Source organism: Pongo pygmaeus, chromosome 4 (assembly GCF_028885625.2).
Source record: "Pongo pygmaeus isolate AG05252 chromosome 4, NHGRI_mPonPyg2-v2.0_pri, whole genome shotgun sequence".
NCBI lineage: Eukaryota > Metazoa > Chordata > Mammalia > Primates > Hominidae > Pongo > Pongo pygmaeus.
This window is the reverse complement of record NC_072377.2, coordinates 83,410,347-83,425,918: the sequence shown is the minus strand read 5'-3', so window position 1 is coordinate 83,425,918 and position 15,572 is coordinate 83,410,347. Positions and strand designations below refer to the sequence as shown.

The 15,572-nt window shown below is 41.0% G+C and overlaps 1 protein-coding gene across 2 annotated transcripts in view; it reads right to left on the bottom strand.

The window, feature by feature from the left end:
• The window catches only part of CMYA5 (cardiomyopathy associated 5), a 102,899-nt gene that overhangs the window by 50,217 nt on the left and 37,110 nt on the right, over positions 1-15,572 (bottom strand). For both annotated transcript variants that reach the window (XR_008502663.2, XM_054488478.2), the window contains exon 2: positions 3,362-13,853. Coding sequence is in view for 1 of the 2 variants with exons in the window: in XM_054488478.2 (XP_054344453.1) it covers positions 3,362-13,853 (10,492 nt within the window). In the remaining variant the exon portion in view is untranslated. The remainder of the gene's footprint in view (positions 1-3,361; positions 13,854-15,572) is intronic.

Sequence of the window (15,572 nt, the reverse complement as noted above, 5' to 3'; positions counted from 1 at the left end):
ATGGGAGATAAATAAACACTGAGAATGCAGGAAGGGAGTGAGTAAATGAAGAAAATAAATAACAGCACATGATGGGGATGGACTGGGGAGGAGACACAAGGACTTGGGTGATCTATAACTGCAGCCATTGGCTCCTGGAACAGGCACAAATGCCTGCCCTTAAGATGCTAGAAAATTCTCAAGCTACAATTTTTTAAATTGATTTTTATTTTTAAAAAGTTGCCAACTGGCCAGCTGCAGTGGCTACTGCCTGGAATCCCAGCACTTTGGGAGGCCTAGGTGGGAAGATCGCTGGTAGCCAGGACTTCGAGACCAGACTGGGCAACATAGTGACATCTTGTGTCCACTAAAAATTTAAAAAGTAGCTGGGTGTGATGGCATGTGTCTCTAGTCCCAGCTACTCAGGAGGCTGAGGCGAGAGGATTGCTTGAGCCCAGGAGGCTTCAGTGCGCTATGATGATCATGCCACTGCACTCTAGCCTGGGCAACAGAGTGAGACCCTGTCAAAGAAGAAAGAAGAAAAAAGGAAGAAAAAGAAGAGGAGGAGGAGGAGGACAAGGAGGAGGAGGAGGAGGGAAAGGAAGAGGAGGAGGAAGAAGGGGAGGAGGAGGAGGAGGATGAAGAAGAAGAAGGAGGAGGAGGAGGAGTAGGAGAAGAAGAAGAAGAGGAAGAGGAAGAGGAAGAGGAAGAAGAAGAAGAAGAAGAAGAGGAGGAGGAGGAGAAAGAGGGAGGAGGCGGGAGGAGGAGGAGGAAGGAGGAGAAAGGAGGAGTAGGAGGAGGAATTGCCAACCAACCAACTCTTACTAATATTCATGGCTGACTTAATGAAATGAAGCTAGCTGCTTGGCTTTAGTCAACTGGGTTCCCACCTTCTCCTTCTCATACTGTTTAGAGAAGATCAAGAATTAAAAAAAACTTTAAAAATGATTTTAAGGCAGGAGATATCATATCTCTCTACTTATAAAATTTGTTTTAAATTGATAATACTTAGATGATTATTTTTTAATATCTAAAACTCATAGAGATAAACAAAACATATTGAGAAGACCAAAAAAATTCAGTCTTCTTTCTGCTGGCAGTGCTCAGTAGTTGTGAGTTAAAACAAATTGTCACCACAGAATGGGGCCCACTTCCACCGTAGCTCATGCATCTGATGTCTGAGATTTCACAAAAGAAGTTGCCCTACTCCCTAACCCCAAACTTTAACAAGTAAAGTTTCAACAAAATTATACCCTGGAGAACTAGAACCAATATCAGACAAGTTGAGAAGGATTAATTTGGGAGTTAAAAAAACGCCAAGATTCTAATGTTATCCTATTGAATCAAAATGAGTCTGATAATTATTTAACAAGGACCTAATTGAATGATCATATTGAAAATCACTACCATTAGCAAGGTACTGAGCCAAGCAGTATGCGTATATAGTCAAGAACATGAGCTCTGGCATCAGAAAAATCTGGGTACCAGCCCCAGTTTCGCCTTCCATGACCTTGGGCAAATCGTTTAAACTCTCTGAGACAATTTTATTATCTGCAAACTAATGACAGTGACAGGGCTGTTAGAAAGACTAAAAGATATCCTGTATATAAAGAACTTAAGACTGGGCATTGTGACTCACACCTGTAATCCCAGCACTTTGGGAGGCCAAGGAGGGAGGATCGCTTGAGCCCAGGAGTTCTAGACCAGCCTGGGCAGCATAGGGAGACCCTGTCTGTACAAAAAAAATTTTTTTAATTAACCCAGTGTGGCAGTGCATGACTATATTCCCAGCTACTTGGGGCTTGGGAGGCTGAGGTGGAGGGATCACTTGAGCCTGGGAGGTCAAGGCTGCAGTGAGCTGTGATTACACCACTGCACTCCAGCCTGGGTGACACAGCGAGACTCTGTCTCTAAAACACAAAAACAAAAACAAAAAATAGTGCATGGCACAGAGTAAATCCTCAATTGTTATTGTTATTTAGTAATTTTAAGATAATTCCAGCTGCCCTATGGAGAATGGATTAAAGAGGTAAGAATGGTGAGAACAGTAAGAGGGCTATGGAAAGGCAGAGGAGAGTCTCAAAGACTACATTCCAACAGTATCTCAGGGAAGTGGAGTATTTATAGTCACTTACAGGAGGATACATGTTGGGACTAACTTATCTGGAACACTGGGGTCCTACAGACATAGCCAGAAAGAATGCAAAAAAATTTCTGCTTCTAACATGAATTTTATAAATTAAAAGGAAATATAAAGAAAGTAAAATTTTAAACTGTCTTAATGTATTATTTATATGTAACTTGCAATGAAATGTCTCAATGTATTGTAAATGTGTCTCTTTAAAGGATGATATTGTAGATAATAGGAAGGAAACTATGCTTTTTGCAGTTTTTTGCTCAAAGGTAATTTTTTAAATTTCAAGTTATTTGGCATTTTTGGTAATGTTAAGGGCTATTGCCATAAAATACCAAGCTCCTCAAGGGCAGTGACCCTGTGTTGTCTCTCTTGCTAGCCCCTAGGCCTAGAAAAATGTGTGGCACACAGTGTGTACAGTTGTCTTCAATATCTGCAGAGGACTGGTTTCAGGATGTCAGCAGATACCAAAATACGAAGATGCTCAAGTCTCTGATATAAAATGGCATAGTATTTTCATATAACCGGCATACATCCTCTCCTATACTTTAAATCATCTCTAGATTACTTATAATGCCTGATACAGTATAAATGCTATGTAAATAGCTGTACTATATTGCTTTTATTTGTATTATTTTTATTGCTGTTATTTTTATTTTTATTTTTATTTTATTTTTGAGACAGGGTCTCACTCTGTCACCTGGAGTGGAGTGCAGTGGCGGGATCTCAGCAAACTGTAGCCTTGACCTCCCAGGCTCAACTGATCCTCCCACCTCAGCCCCCCAAGTAACTTAAACTACAGGTGTGCGCCACCATACCCAGCTAATTTTTGTATTTTTAGTAGAGACAAGGTCTTCCCATGTTGCCCAGGCTGGTCTCATACTTCTGGACTCAAGCAATCCTCCCACCTCGGTCTCTCAAAGTGCTGAGATTATAGGTGTGAGCCACCACACCCGGCCCCCTCTTATTGTTTTTTATTGGTGTGTGTGTGTGTGTGTGTGTGTGTGTGTGTGTTCCTGGGTATGTTTGATCTGCGGTTGGTTGATTCTAAGCATGATTTTTAAGCATGAATGTCTGTCAAGCCTACCTTAACTAAATTCTGGAAGAAATATTCTTAGTTTGCTTTCAGACCATTCTGCTTAAAGATCAATGATCAAATATTAATCATCTTTAAAACTGAGAAAATGTAAAAGCAAATTAAATGTGTATATGTATATTATTAATTATGTGTGTTCAACATCTACTTACCTTTACAGCACTTATAGCTGTGTCAAGCGTTGAAACTTCATGGTCTTTGTGGGTGCCAAACATCTTGTCAGTGGCAGAAATTGGACATTTGCAGGTGTAACAGTATGTGTCAATCTGGGACTTTTTCAGCTCTTTTTGTGCCTTTTCAGTTACTAACTCAGATGATAATTGGTCTTCTTCTTTCCTCTCGCTGCCCAGCTCTTTTTGTTCAGCAGATGTACTTTGTTCTGCCTCACTAGCAAATTCATTTTCATTGACGTGCTCAAAGGATTCCTTTCCTTGAGATAAGACATCTTCAGGTGTGGATTCTGAAGACAGTTCTTCTGATAAAATGTCTTGAGGAACCACTTCATTATGCTGGGATTCTGCAAATTCATACTCATCCTGAACAGGGCTATTACGGAGCCTCTCTTCACTCGGCTCAGGTGGGACCAGGATTTCAGGTTCTTCTAGTGGTATTTCTTGAACATGAGTTGCACCAGATGCAAATTCTTCCTCTGGGAAGGACACTTGTACTGGGACATTCAGATTGACCTCTGGACTTGCATTTCCGACTTCATTACCCTGACTGCCTGCTTCATCTGCACGCTCCAGAACATGATGGGTGTCTTCAAATGGAACTGCATAACTTATTTTATGGGTAGCCACTCTGACGTCCTCTGTGATGGGAGCTTTCTTCTGCATCGCTACGTTACCAACGGTCTCCACGTGGTCTACTGATTCTCCTTCCCCATAAACACCTTTCTGTTCTTCCAGACTCTTCTCCCTGCAAATAGTTCCAAACTTTCCCCAAATTTCCCCTTCTGCAGCTATTGGTTGGTATGAATCATCCTTACCAACTCGCTTTTCTTCCAGACCTTGGCCCTGGTCCTTTTGAGTTAGAGATGTGTCATGGAGAATGTCATCTTTGAGTATGTACTTCTCAAAATATATTCCTGTTCCATCATCAGTGTCAGAACTTCTGCTGGGAAATGATGCCTCAGAATTCACACTGTCACCTTCAGAAGCTGTCTCCTCTTCCTTCTTTTTCTCTCCAACTGCTTCTTCATACAGATCCTTATATAAAAATGCAAGTGCAGGTGGCTCCTCCAGAAGTTCTGGATTAATGACTTTAATAGTGGTAGGAAATATCTGGGTTCGTGATAGGACTCCTTCCTCTGCTTCAAATAAAGGCATCCCTGGTGACTTTGAATCCACATCTCTCTTTGTGTCCTTTGAAACATTCCTGTCAGCTGAGTTTTGGCTTTGGGTCTCTAGATGAGATAATATGTCGTGGCCCTTTTCTGGTCCATAAAAACTTTCATCTAATTTCACCAAGTCATATTCATGTTCTAGTGCACTTTCCACTGAACTTACTGGGAACGAGATAGTTTCTTCTGTAACTTCCTTTGAGAGTTTCTCTTCAACATTTAATTTCTGTGGAGCTTTCTGTTTTTCTGGGTCTGGGGAGATGTTATAATCAATCAAAGTATATTTTTCAAAATAATCCTCTTCACTGGGAATTGTGGGCTGAATAAACGATAAATCACCAGTTTCTGAATCTGTGGATATCTTTTCTTTTGTCTTATGAGTTTCCTTTTGTTTATTTTCTTTCAATGGTGTAACTTTTTCATCTTCTAACCTGCTCTTTAATGTTTTATGACAAGCAACTGTTTCACTATCATCAGGGAGTGGTATGGTTTTAAATGAGGCTTTCTCTTCCAAATATTCTAACTTATCTTGCATTTGTTCACTTTCTTCCTGATCGATTGAAGAAATAAAGGCAGGAGCATGAATATTCAATATCTCACAGCCTTCAGAAATGATACTAAAGGCAGTCTTCTGATCTTCTGAAAGTCCAGCTGGCTTACTAGTCACTGTAAAGTCTTCATCTTTTGCATACGTGTCTTCAGGTTCCTTGGGCATTTCTTTATTAGAAACCATTTTATCAGCATTGCTTGCTGATGTATTAGATATAAATTGAGCATAGTTGCTTTTTGCTGAAGACAGTGGTTCCTTTACATGGGTATCTTCCACAGCCTCCAAGTGGTGCTTTGAAACAAGAACAGATTGTTTAGGCACATCGGATGTGTCATCTTTAGATGTCTGAATAGTATGAACTGTATGCCTTTCTGGAGTCAATTCTGATTGTGGCATTTCTTGTTTCTTCACTGCATTAATTTCTGGAGAAGGTCCTGAAGCAAGAGTTTGTGGTTTTACAGATGACAGCAAATATGGTGGTGTTTCTGAGCTCTTAGTTTCATCAAAAGGATGAGCTAAAGTCCTTTCGGATTCTTTAGATGGAAATCCTTGTTTCACACTTTCTTTTGTGGTATCTACTGAACCACCTTTCCACAGCTCTGACTCTCTGAACTGTTCTTTTTCTTCACTGTGATCTGGCATATCTCTGCTTGACTTTTCTAATACTAGATTTCCTTCCTGAGTCAAAGAGTGGTTCTCTGTTTCATCATGACAAGAAAGAACCACTGGCAGGAAAGTCTTGGTTTTCTCCACCAAAACTTTACTTTCTTCTAAAGGATGTGGTTGGGTTCCTACTGCCTTTGCTTGAAATCCTTGTTTCATACTTTCTTTTGTGATATCTGCTGAACCACCTTTCGAAAGCTCTGACTCTCTGAACTGTTCTTTTTCTTCACTGTGATCTGGAATATCTCTGCTTGACTTTTCTAATACTAGATTTCCTTCCTGAGATAAAGAGTGGTTCTCTATTTCATCACGACAAGAAAGAGCCACCGGCAGGAAAATCTTGGTTTTCTCCACCAAAACTTTACTTTCTTCTGAACGATGTGGTTGGGTTCCTACTGCCTTTGCTTCTCTGATTTCTGGGTGAGCCTCTGAGAGCATGGCTTCTGATTTTTCAGTAACTGATGTAGCTTTAACTAATGAAAATGATTGAGTTTCACCCAAAGAATGACTTAAGGAGATATCTGATTCTTTAATCATAGACTCGGCTACATTCACAGAATAAGGCTGATGTTCCTGCTGCTTCTTTCCTTCTGAAAGCACATATACCTGATTTTCTTTTTCTTCACCTTTCTCCTTTTCAGAACCAACAATGATTTTGGGTCTTTCATTGTAGTCTTCATTTTGATAGAAGTGCTGTGGCATAGCATCGGCTTTTGATTCTTCCAGTTCAGTAGATCTAGATCCATGTGTAATTTGTGTCTTCCCTATTTCATCACTATCTCTAAGCTCTAATGGGGCCACAGAGTTTTGTTTTTCTGCCAGCACCTTCTTTTCTGCCAAGCTATATGATCTGTTTTCCAAATTGTCTTTCTTCTCAGTTGGACTAACAGACCTGAGTTTGGTTTCCTCTTCAGAAATTTTCAAGGAAGTAGGATTTTGCATTTCTTTCTTGAGTCTGTCTTCACTGAGATCAATTAAACTGCCTTTTGATTCTTCTACTGGCAAAATAATTGACTCTGGTTTCTCTGATTCCTTTGTGATATTTTTACTTGCAAAGTTGGAGGAAGCTGATTTTGGCTGTTGTGGCACCTTATCTACTACATCAAATGAAAGGAGTGATTTTTGTTTTTGATCACTTCTTGGCTCTTCCTTAAAAATAGAAATATTCCATTTAGATGGAGGAGCGATTGCTGGCTTCTGGACTCTTTTACTATCAGTAACATGAAGAGGAACAATAGTTTTGGCTTCTTCCATAACCAATTTCTCACCGATTAGTGAATAAGGTTGAATTTCAAGATTCTTACCATCAGCAGAAGTAACTACTGAGTTTATGTTCATTTCCTCTGAATCGCCTGAGATTTCTTTTTTTCCATAATCTTCCCTAGACACCTCAGAAATGGTTTTTGGCTGTTGTAAATCTTCTACATTTGATAAAATTATGGATTTTTCTTTAACGTTTTGACCATCACCAGATTTTACTGAAGTACCTCTGAGTTCATCAGCAGTTTTAAGTTTTACCTCTGATAATGAATGATCAGCTGGTTTCTCAGCTACATTAAAATTGGTGGGACTTGTACCTTCAGGCTCTATCACAGTCACTGCTTTTTCTACAGATGGTCTTGGCTGTGTTTCTAAGTCTTCTTGTTCAGCAACTTTGTTATCTGGAGTGCTTGATCCAAAAAACAAGCTGGACATCCACGATTTGAAAGATGAAATTCCTTTCTTTCCCTTTTCCTTAGGAAGGTCTGGCTTAGCCACCTTTGGCTGTGTAGGCGGCTTTTGTGTCACCTCAGGTGACTCTGGGGATTGAGATTCTTTTGCATGGATTGAGGAGACGGGTTTTCTTTGCGCGGGTATTTTTACTTCTGGTGCTGGTTTCTTTCCCTCATCAGCATCATCAATAACCTTTGACTGAACCATTTTTGATTCTTCCAATGGCTTCTCTTCAGGAAAAGGAGGTGTGCTCCTGTGTGCTTCTTTTTCATTGCCCAATGCAGGTTCCACACCTTCTGCCAGGAAATGGGCTGTTTTGACAGAAGAGGAGATTGTTTCTGACTTCACCTGTTCCACTGATAGGCCAGACACTGGTTTCTGGAAGCATCTTTCAGGAGGCAGTTTAATTTTTTCCTGGCTATCTTCTTTGGAAGGCCAGGAAAACTCTGTGTTTGCTTTCTCCAATGGCAAACTTTCACTCTCCGTCAAAGAATGAATCTCCTTCCCCTCTGCTATGTTTCTCTCTACATTTCCAGCTAGGACTAAAGACTTTGGTTCTTCAGCCAGCTTTACTTCTTCAGAAGAGTAACTTTTACTTGATAAGGTCTCTACACTACCACTGGAAGTATCAAGAGCAGATACTGCTTCTTGTGATGACAAATGAGATTCTTCAGCAGAATGCGGCAGGACCTGCTTTCTCACTTCATATGTATGGTCCTTACTGGACACAGCAGCCTTGAGCTGCCCTGGCCTCAGCTCATTGCTGCCAGAGGAATCCAGCTGCACAGATCCTGCTATTCTCTCTTCGTGTTGACTAGCCACATTTTCTGGCTTTTCCAACATCCAGTTTTCATCCTTTGGAGAAATAAAGAATTCTTCCATTTTTGTTTCTTTGACATCTGCAGGCTTGGTTGTCATAAATGATTTTGATTGTTCCAAAGGCAAATTCTCTCTCATAAATGAAAACTGCTTAATACCCAGATCTTGTTTATCTTCAAAAGAGGTGCTTACATCAGGTAATTTAACAGTTTGATCTGAATGAAGTGCTTTTTCTGTCTTTTTTTGTTCCACAGGGAGGTCAGAAGGAGCAATCTTTGATGGTTCTGTTATACTCTGGAGTACCTGGGATGAATCTGGGTGGCCTGTTTCTTCACTTAGCTTATCTAAAATATCTCCCATGACTTGTGCCTTCAAATTTCCAGTTGGTGGTAATGGGCCTATTTCTTGATTTCCTCCCTTTTTAAAGTCGGCTGGATGGCTAACCTCCTCTGATAATCCTTTTAAAGAAAAAGTAAATGGCTGAAATTCTTCTGGGTTGCCTCCTTCAGCTACAGAGGCAGGTGGTTCTTTCGACTCTAGGCTGACGATCTTGGGAGAGAAAGGTTTAATTCCTTCATTCTGAGATTCCTCCCTAAGCAATGATGAAAGCTCTGAAATTGCAGGCATTGTAGAAGATGCATAAAGCTCTCTATTTTCTTCTTTTCCTTCTCTGCTCCTAAGCTCAGCTGGGCCTTCTTCTAAAACAGAATCCTCTGTTTCAGTTATGGGAGACTTTGCTTGTTTTGTACCTATGGATCCACTTTGTCTACCTAAATCACTAGAAAATTCTGACCCAGCATTTGGTAATTCCAACGGTTGGTGTGGCTTGTCTTTCTTCTCAGGTTCCAAAGACAGCTCTGCCAAAGCAACGTCTTGTTTTTCTGTTGGGAAGTCTCCCTGAGCTGTAGAAGATACCTCCACTGCCTGTTTGTTCTTATCATCACTGAGGAGCAGTAATGTTGGGGCTAAACCTGATGCTAAATTTTCCAGCTCAGGAGATGAACTTGCTATTTCCTCATCTTTGCCTTTTGGAATTATATGTTTGGATGCAGGTGACACATTTTGTGATGAAGGAAGTTCAGTTTCTTCCTTCTTTATCTCACCCCATAGGCTGAGTGAAAGCTCATATTCAGGCCCTAACACCTCTGAGGCAGACACCAAGCTCTTCTTCTGTGATGAAACCAAATGTTCAGAGTCACGGACTGTAGACAATAAAAGACCTTGTTTGTCTTCTACCCTTGCTTCCTCAGATTCCTCTGAATGCTGAGAAGATGACGTTTTGATTAGTGGCAACCCAGCTTTAACTTCTTTGGCTTCTACTTCTGACAAAACAGAATGCTCTACTATAGAGGAGACACTTGGAAGTGAATCAAATTTAATTTCCTTCTCTGCTTCTGACAAAGCTAAATGTTTGGATGAAGTTTCAATGGGAGAAGCACCTTTAATTGCCACCTTGTCTTCTTCTGCAAGAACTGAATGTTCATCTGCAGATGTTACCAGTGGTGGCAAACCACTTCCTAATTCACCCTTTCCTACTTTTGTTAAAACTGGACGATCTACAGGAGTGACAAGAGATGAATCTGTTGGGATTTCTTCTTTTACTACTTTGGTTAAGTTTGAATCAAGCTTAGTTACAGATGCTGTAGTTGTTGAGGAACTGGGTTCAATTTCTTTTTTAATTTCTTCTGACAAAGCTGAAAATGCTAGTGCAGGTGGACCATGTTCAACTTGCTTTTCCACTCCTGAGGAAGCTGAATGAAGCACTGTAGGTGTAGTTGTTATTTTGGAATCATGTTTCATCTCCATTTTCACTGCTGATAAAACCTCAGGTCCAGATAAAGATGTTTCCTTTAGAGGTGAATACGGTTTTATTACTTCAGGCTCATTCTTGGACAACTTTCTCTGTTCTAGTTCAGAAGTCACATTTAGAACTAATTTGGGCTTGACACCCTTCTTTGGCTCATCTACCACGTCAGGCAAAACTGAATATTTCATCTCAGACCCTGGAACATTTGGAGGCTGAGGCTCCATTTTTTGATCCTGTGATACATGTGCTGTAGCTTCTTGAGAATCAGGCACAATTTCTTCCTTTCTGACTTTTGACAAAGCCATCTGTTCATCTGCAGCTTTTAGAGTGAGTGCTGCTGTGGGTTCCTGTTCTTTCTTGATTGCAGGGACTGAATCAGGTAAAACTGAATGTGGAGATGCAGGTTTGGTTTCTTCCTTTACTATAGGTGATTGTGCAGGTAAAGAAGCAAGTATTGCAGCTACTGATGAACTCGCCTCCCTTTCTCCCTTCTCCACTTCACTGGTTAAATGTGGAGGCATCAAGTCTTCAGACTCAGGCTCTAAATATGCTTGAGTTTTCTGCTTCTGTGCCAAAATGAGATATTCAGATACAGATGTTGAGGTTGTTGGAATCTCTGGCTTAATTTCCGCTTTCTCTGATTTATCTGTTGAAGGCAGCAGACTTAAGTCTTCAAGCGGAGACATCAAAGGGAAAGTTTCAGCTTTTTGCTTCTGTGATGAACTGAACTGCTCAGATACAGGTGTAGCAGCTATAGATCCAATGGCTTCCTCATCTGCTTCTGAAAAGCAGGAATAACCTGAAGCAGACATTGCAGTTAACAGTGAATCAGGCTCAAGTTCATTTTTCTCTGTTTCTGAGATTCTAAAGGGAGGGATTGAAACTTGTGATGCTGAGTCTGGAGAGAACAGTTCCGCTCCTTCAGTGTCTTCATCTGACAAAATAGTGTGCTCAGATGGTGATGTTAAACATATTGGAGAATCGCACTCAAATTTTCTTTTCTCTGCTTCCTGGGTTACACACGGTGGAAATGAGAATTCTGACACAAATGCAGAATCTGGAGAAAAAGGTCCAATGTCTTCTTGATCTTCTTCTGATAAATTCATGGGTGAGGATGCACCTTTTAGATTTAGAGATCTATGGACAATTTCTTCCTCCTGTGCCTCCGGTGTTGCATATGGTGGTACTGAAAATTCAGAAGCAGATGTAGAAGAGGGTGTGTACCGTTCCAACTCGACTGCCTCTTCGTCTGATAGAACAACATATTCAGATGGGGTGGCTGAAAGTGGTGGGGCCTGGCATTCAGAAGTCATCTCGGTTGTGTGTGGTGGGAAAGAGTGTTCAGATGCAACAACCAAATCTGGGGAAGATGGTCCAATGTCCTCCTTGCCTTCTACTGACAGAACTGTGTGTTCAGAAATGCCTTTTGGTTTGAATTGGGATGCCTCATTGATTATTTTCTCTTGAGATTTCTGTGTTGCATTGAGTGGGGCTGCATATTTGGAGATCAACTTTGAATCCGGTGTGAAACGTTCACTTCCTAGGTCCTCTCCTTCTGATGGGACCACGTATTCTGATGTGGCAGTAGAAGGCAGTGGTGACTGGCATTCAGAAGTCTTCTCGGTTGTGGATGGTGAGAGAAAGGGCTCAGAAGCAGGGGCCACAGCTGGAGTAAATGATCCAGTGAATTCCTTCTCTTCTGCTGGAATCATGTACTCAGAAACACCTTTCGACATTAACGGGGACTTATGGTCAATTGTTTTCTTCAGTGACTCTTTTGTTGCCTGTGATGGAACTGAATATTCAGAAGCAGATGTGGAGTCTGGTGTGTAACACCCACTTTCTGAGGCCTCATCTCCTGATAGGACCATGTGTTCTGGTGTAACTGTTGAAAACAGTGGAGACTGGCTCTCCGAAGTCTTCTCAGTTGTGGATGGTGAGAGAGAGTGCTCAGATGCAGGGGCTGCAGCTAGGGAATAAGCCTCAAATTCCTCATTCTCTTCTTCGGACAAAACTGCATGTTCAGCTATAGCTTCTACATTGGATGGGGAAACTGGCTCACCTTCTTGCTCCTGTAGTTCATGGTTCAAATCCTGTGGTACTGAATACTCTGATACGAAAGCAGAATCAGTAGAAACAGATGCAATTTCCTCTCTTTCTTCCTCAGACAAAGCAACATGTTCAGGAGTTGATGCTGTCAATAATGGTAGAATAAGCTCTTCTTCTTTGTGCTCCACTTCAGGGGACATATGTGGTGGGAACGGCTTCTTGGAAACTAATGGGCTTTCTGGGTAATCAAGTTCTATGATCTCTTCTTCTACTAAATTAGAATCTTCAGGTTCAGGGGTAATAGCTATGGGTAGGGAAGTTTCTATTTCTTCTTTCTCTGGTTCTTCTAACATTAGAGGTTCAGAAAGAGAAATGGATGGCTCAAGCATGTTTTCCTCCTTCTCTCCTTTGACATTGGGATGGGTAGGGGTCAGTTTTGCAGAGACTGGTTCTGCCCTTTCTATTGAAGTCAGGTCCGGCTGTTCTTGGTCTGGGTTCAAATCATCCTGGGTAGATGCTGCCAGACCTGGTGACGCTGCCTCCAGAGAAATGGAATGGTGAGCAGAATACACATCTTCCTTCTTTACCTCATTAGCAAATGATGGTGAGACTGAAGAGTCATTCTCTGAAGCTGCAGTTCCTGGTGAAGCAAGCTCACATTCTTCCTTTGTTGTTCTCAGGAACATAGTTGCAGGTGTGTTGGGTGTCACAGATGGAGGTTCCACTTCATGTGGTTTTGCTTCATCTTCTGGCTGTTGTGGCACTGACTGTGAATGCCTGAGCTGTATTCCTTGTTCTGCTCTGTCACTACTTGAATAAGAGGGAACTGTGTGCTCCAATGCAGACGTGGCATTTAGGGGAGAATCAGCATAAATTTTCTTTTGACCTTCACGACTGAACATTAAGGTTAGGGACTCTGATCCTTTGGAGAGTGCGCCTCTCCAGGGTGGAAAAACCTCTTTTACTTTATCCTCTATGCTTTGGGCTACTAATTTGCTTGTTTTGGACACTGTATTAGAACCACTATTGTCCAAATCTGGCTCTAGACTAATGGATGTATCTTTCCCTCTCCTATAATGTATTTCTTTAATTACATAGCCTTTTGGCAATGTTCCATAAAATTGTAGAGGAATTAATTCTTCTTTAACCGAATTAAACATCTTAATTTTATATTGTACTGTTCCTATGTAGACTGGTCTTAACACTAATGGCTTGTGTTCTTTGTATATTGCCCCAGTAATCAGAGGTGTATTTGAAGTGGTCTTCTTTTTTCTTGCTTTATCATAAATGCCAGTATATGACTTCTCTTTTTCCGTGGTTAGTACCTGGCTTGCTGAAGTTATAGTACTGCCTTTTTTGTTTGTTGGAACATCTTGGGATTCAAAAGAATTTCTTTTTTTGTTGCCTTTCCGGCGTAATGATGGTGAACCACGCTTTGACTTATGAGTCCTTTTCCGAACCTTTTTCACTTCATCCACAATAAAGGAAACATTTCCAGGAGGAGAATTCACAGTTGACCCTTCCTGACTACACACACCAGAAGTCTGACTTTCTTCTGAAGCCCAAGGAGTAGAAGATCTACTTGAATTGGTTTCCCAGGTTATCCCACTATCTTCCCTTTGGACTGTCACCATGGAAAAGGAGGGGTCAGATATGATACACTCCTGCTTGATCTTTCCCTCTTCATCCTGGTCTGATAACCTACAGCAAATAACAATATTAATTATATATTATCATAATAAAATAATATTAATTAATAGAATAAGTAAATATATTTTTACCAGGTAAAGGACTAATGTGAAATTAAAATACAGACATCAATATTGCCATCCATGTCAAAAAGAGGGATGTATATCAAATAAAGTTTAAAAACCAAAGTCAGGATACCCAATACAATGACACATCCCAGGCTGGAATGACTCACTATTCCACAAACTCAAAAAAGCTAAAGTTAAATTTACCACCTTCTCTCATCAGGATTGACTTCCTGATCTCCTCGGGACTCAGCAGTCACTCAAGCCCACTCTAGTCACCAGGATCTTCATAATAACTCTTGTATCTGTGCTCTCTCTGTTACCACGATCGCCACCTCACCCAGCTTTTCACCACTTCCCTCCTAGTCACTGCCATTAACTTCCTAACTGGTCAGCTGGTATCACAGGTACCTCATTTTTCCCCACTCTCAACCTACTGTGCCCCATCCTCCCAGACTGGCTTTACTAAACAGCTCAGTATGCCACCCCCTGCTTTAAAATCTCAGCAAATTCTTCATATCCACAGAAAAAAAAAAAAAGATGTTCAAAATCCTTAGCTCTCTGATCTCTATCTGATATTCTTTCCAAGGATCTACCTGCACCCTACCCCTACAGGTAAATTCCTGTTTTGACAATAATTCGCCGTTTGGCAAATAGATCTTGGGAACTCTGAGTCATGATAAAGAGAAAACAGATCATTGAATAGAGAAAGGTCACAAAAAATGTCAACCTACTGTGCTTCACTTTCCTCATCTATAAAACAGGGATAATAATAGAACCTATCTTGTGAGGTTGTTGTGAAGATTAAATTAGTTAACTCACACGAAATGCTTAGGGAACATTCCTGGCATGTAGTTAGTGCTCACTCAATAAATGTTATCTGTAGTCAGGCCTTCCTGATGACAGATGATGAAAGGGGCCTGGGCATGATCATTTTCAGCTGCTACAGGATACAGAAGTGTGGAAAGGCTGTGTCCGTGGACTGGTCTCACATCCCTTCCGAGATGGCTGGCTTTGGCCGCCCCTTCATTTGCTATTGGGCCCCCATCTTAGACTCTGTAGTGCTCGTCTCTGAAATTGTCTTCTACCTCTTCCTCACTTGTACTTATGCTGTTCCTCCATTTAGAATGCAGAGCCCCAACCACACTCCACTTCTGCAACTGTAAATTCTACCTACTCTTCAAGGCTGGGTTTCAATTCCTCTGCGGTTATCATTCCTGACCAATGCAGCAGCCACGTTTGCCATCACTTCATAAACATATTTCCTCCTAGGAATATGCAGGATGAAGCCCAGCTACTGACTGGCTTACATCTGTCTACAATAAAAACAAAAAACCTTCTGTTAAAAACACTAAACATAAGTGTTAAATTAAGGCAATTGAAAAAAAAATCTACAGTTAGATTTATGTCCCTTAGTAAACTGTTTTTATCATCAGTCTCTACATATATCAGAGGTTCTTAACTCTGAAACATTATAAAAACCACCTGTGGAAACTTTTTAAAAAACACTAATACTGCCCCATACCCTTCTCCACAGAGATTCTGATTTAATTGTACAAGGGTTTGGTCTTCACATTGCTATGTTTTTAGGTTTTAAAAGCTGCCAGGTGACTACAACATGTATTCAGAATCACTGGCCTGGCCAGGCACAGTGGCTCACGCCTGT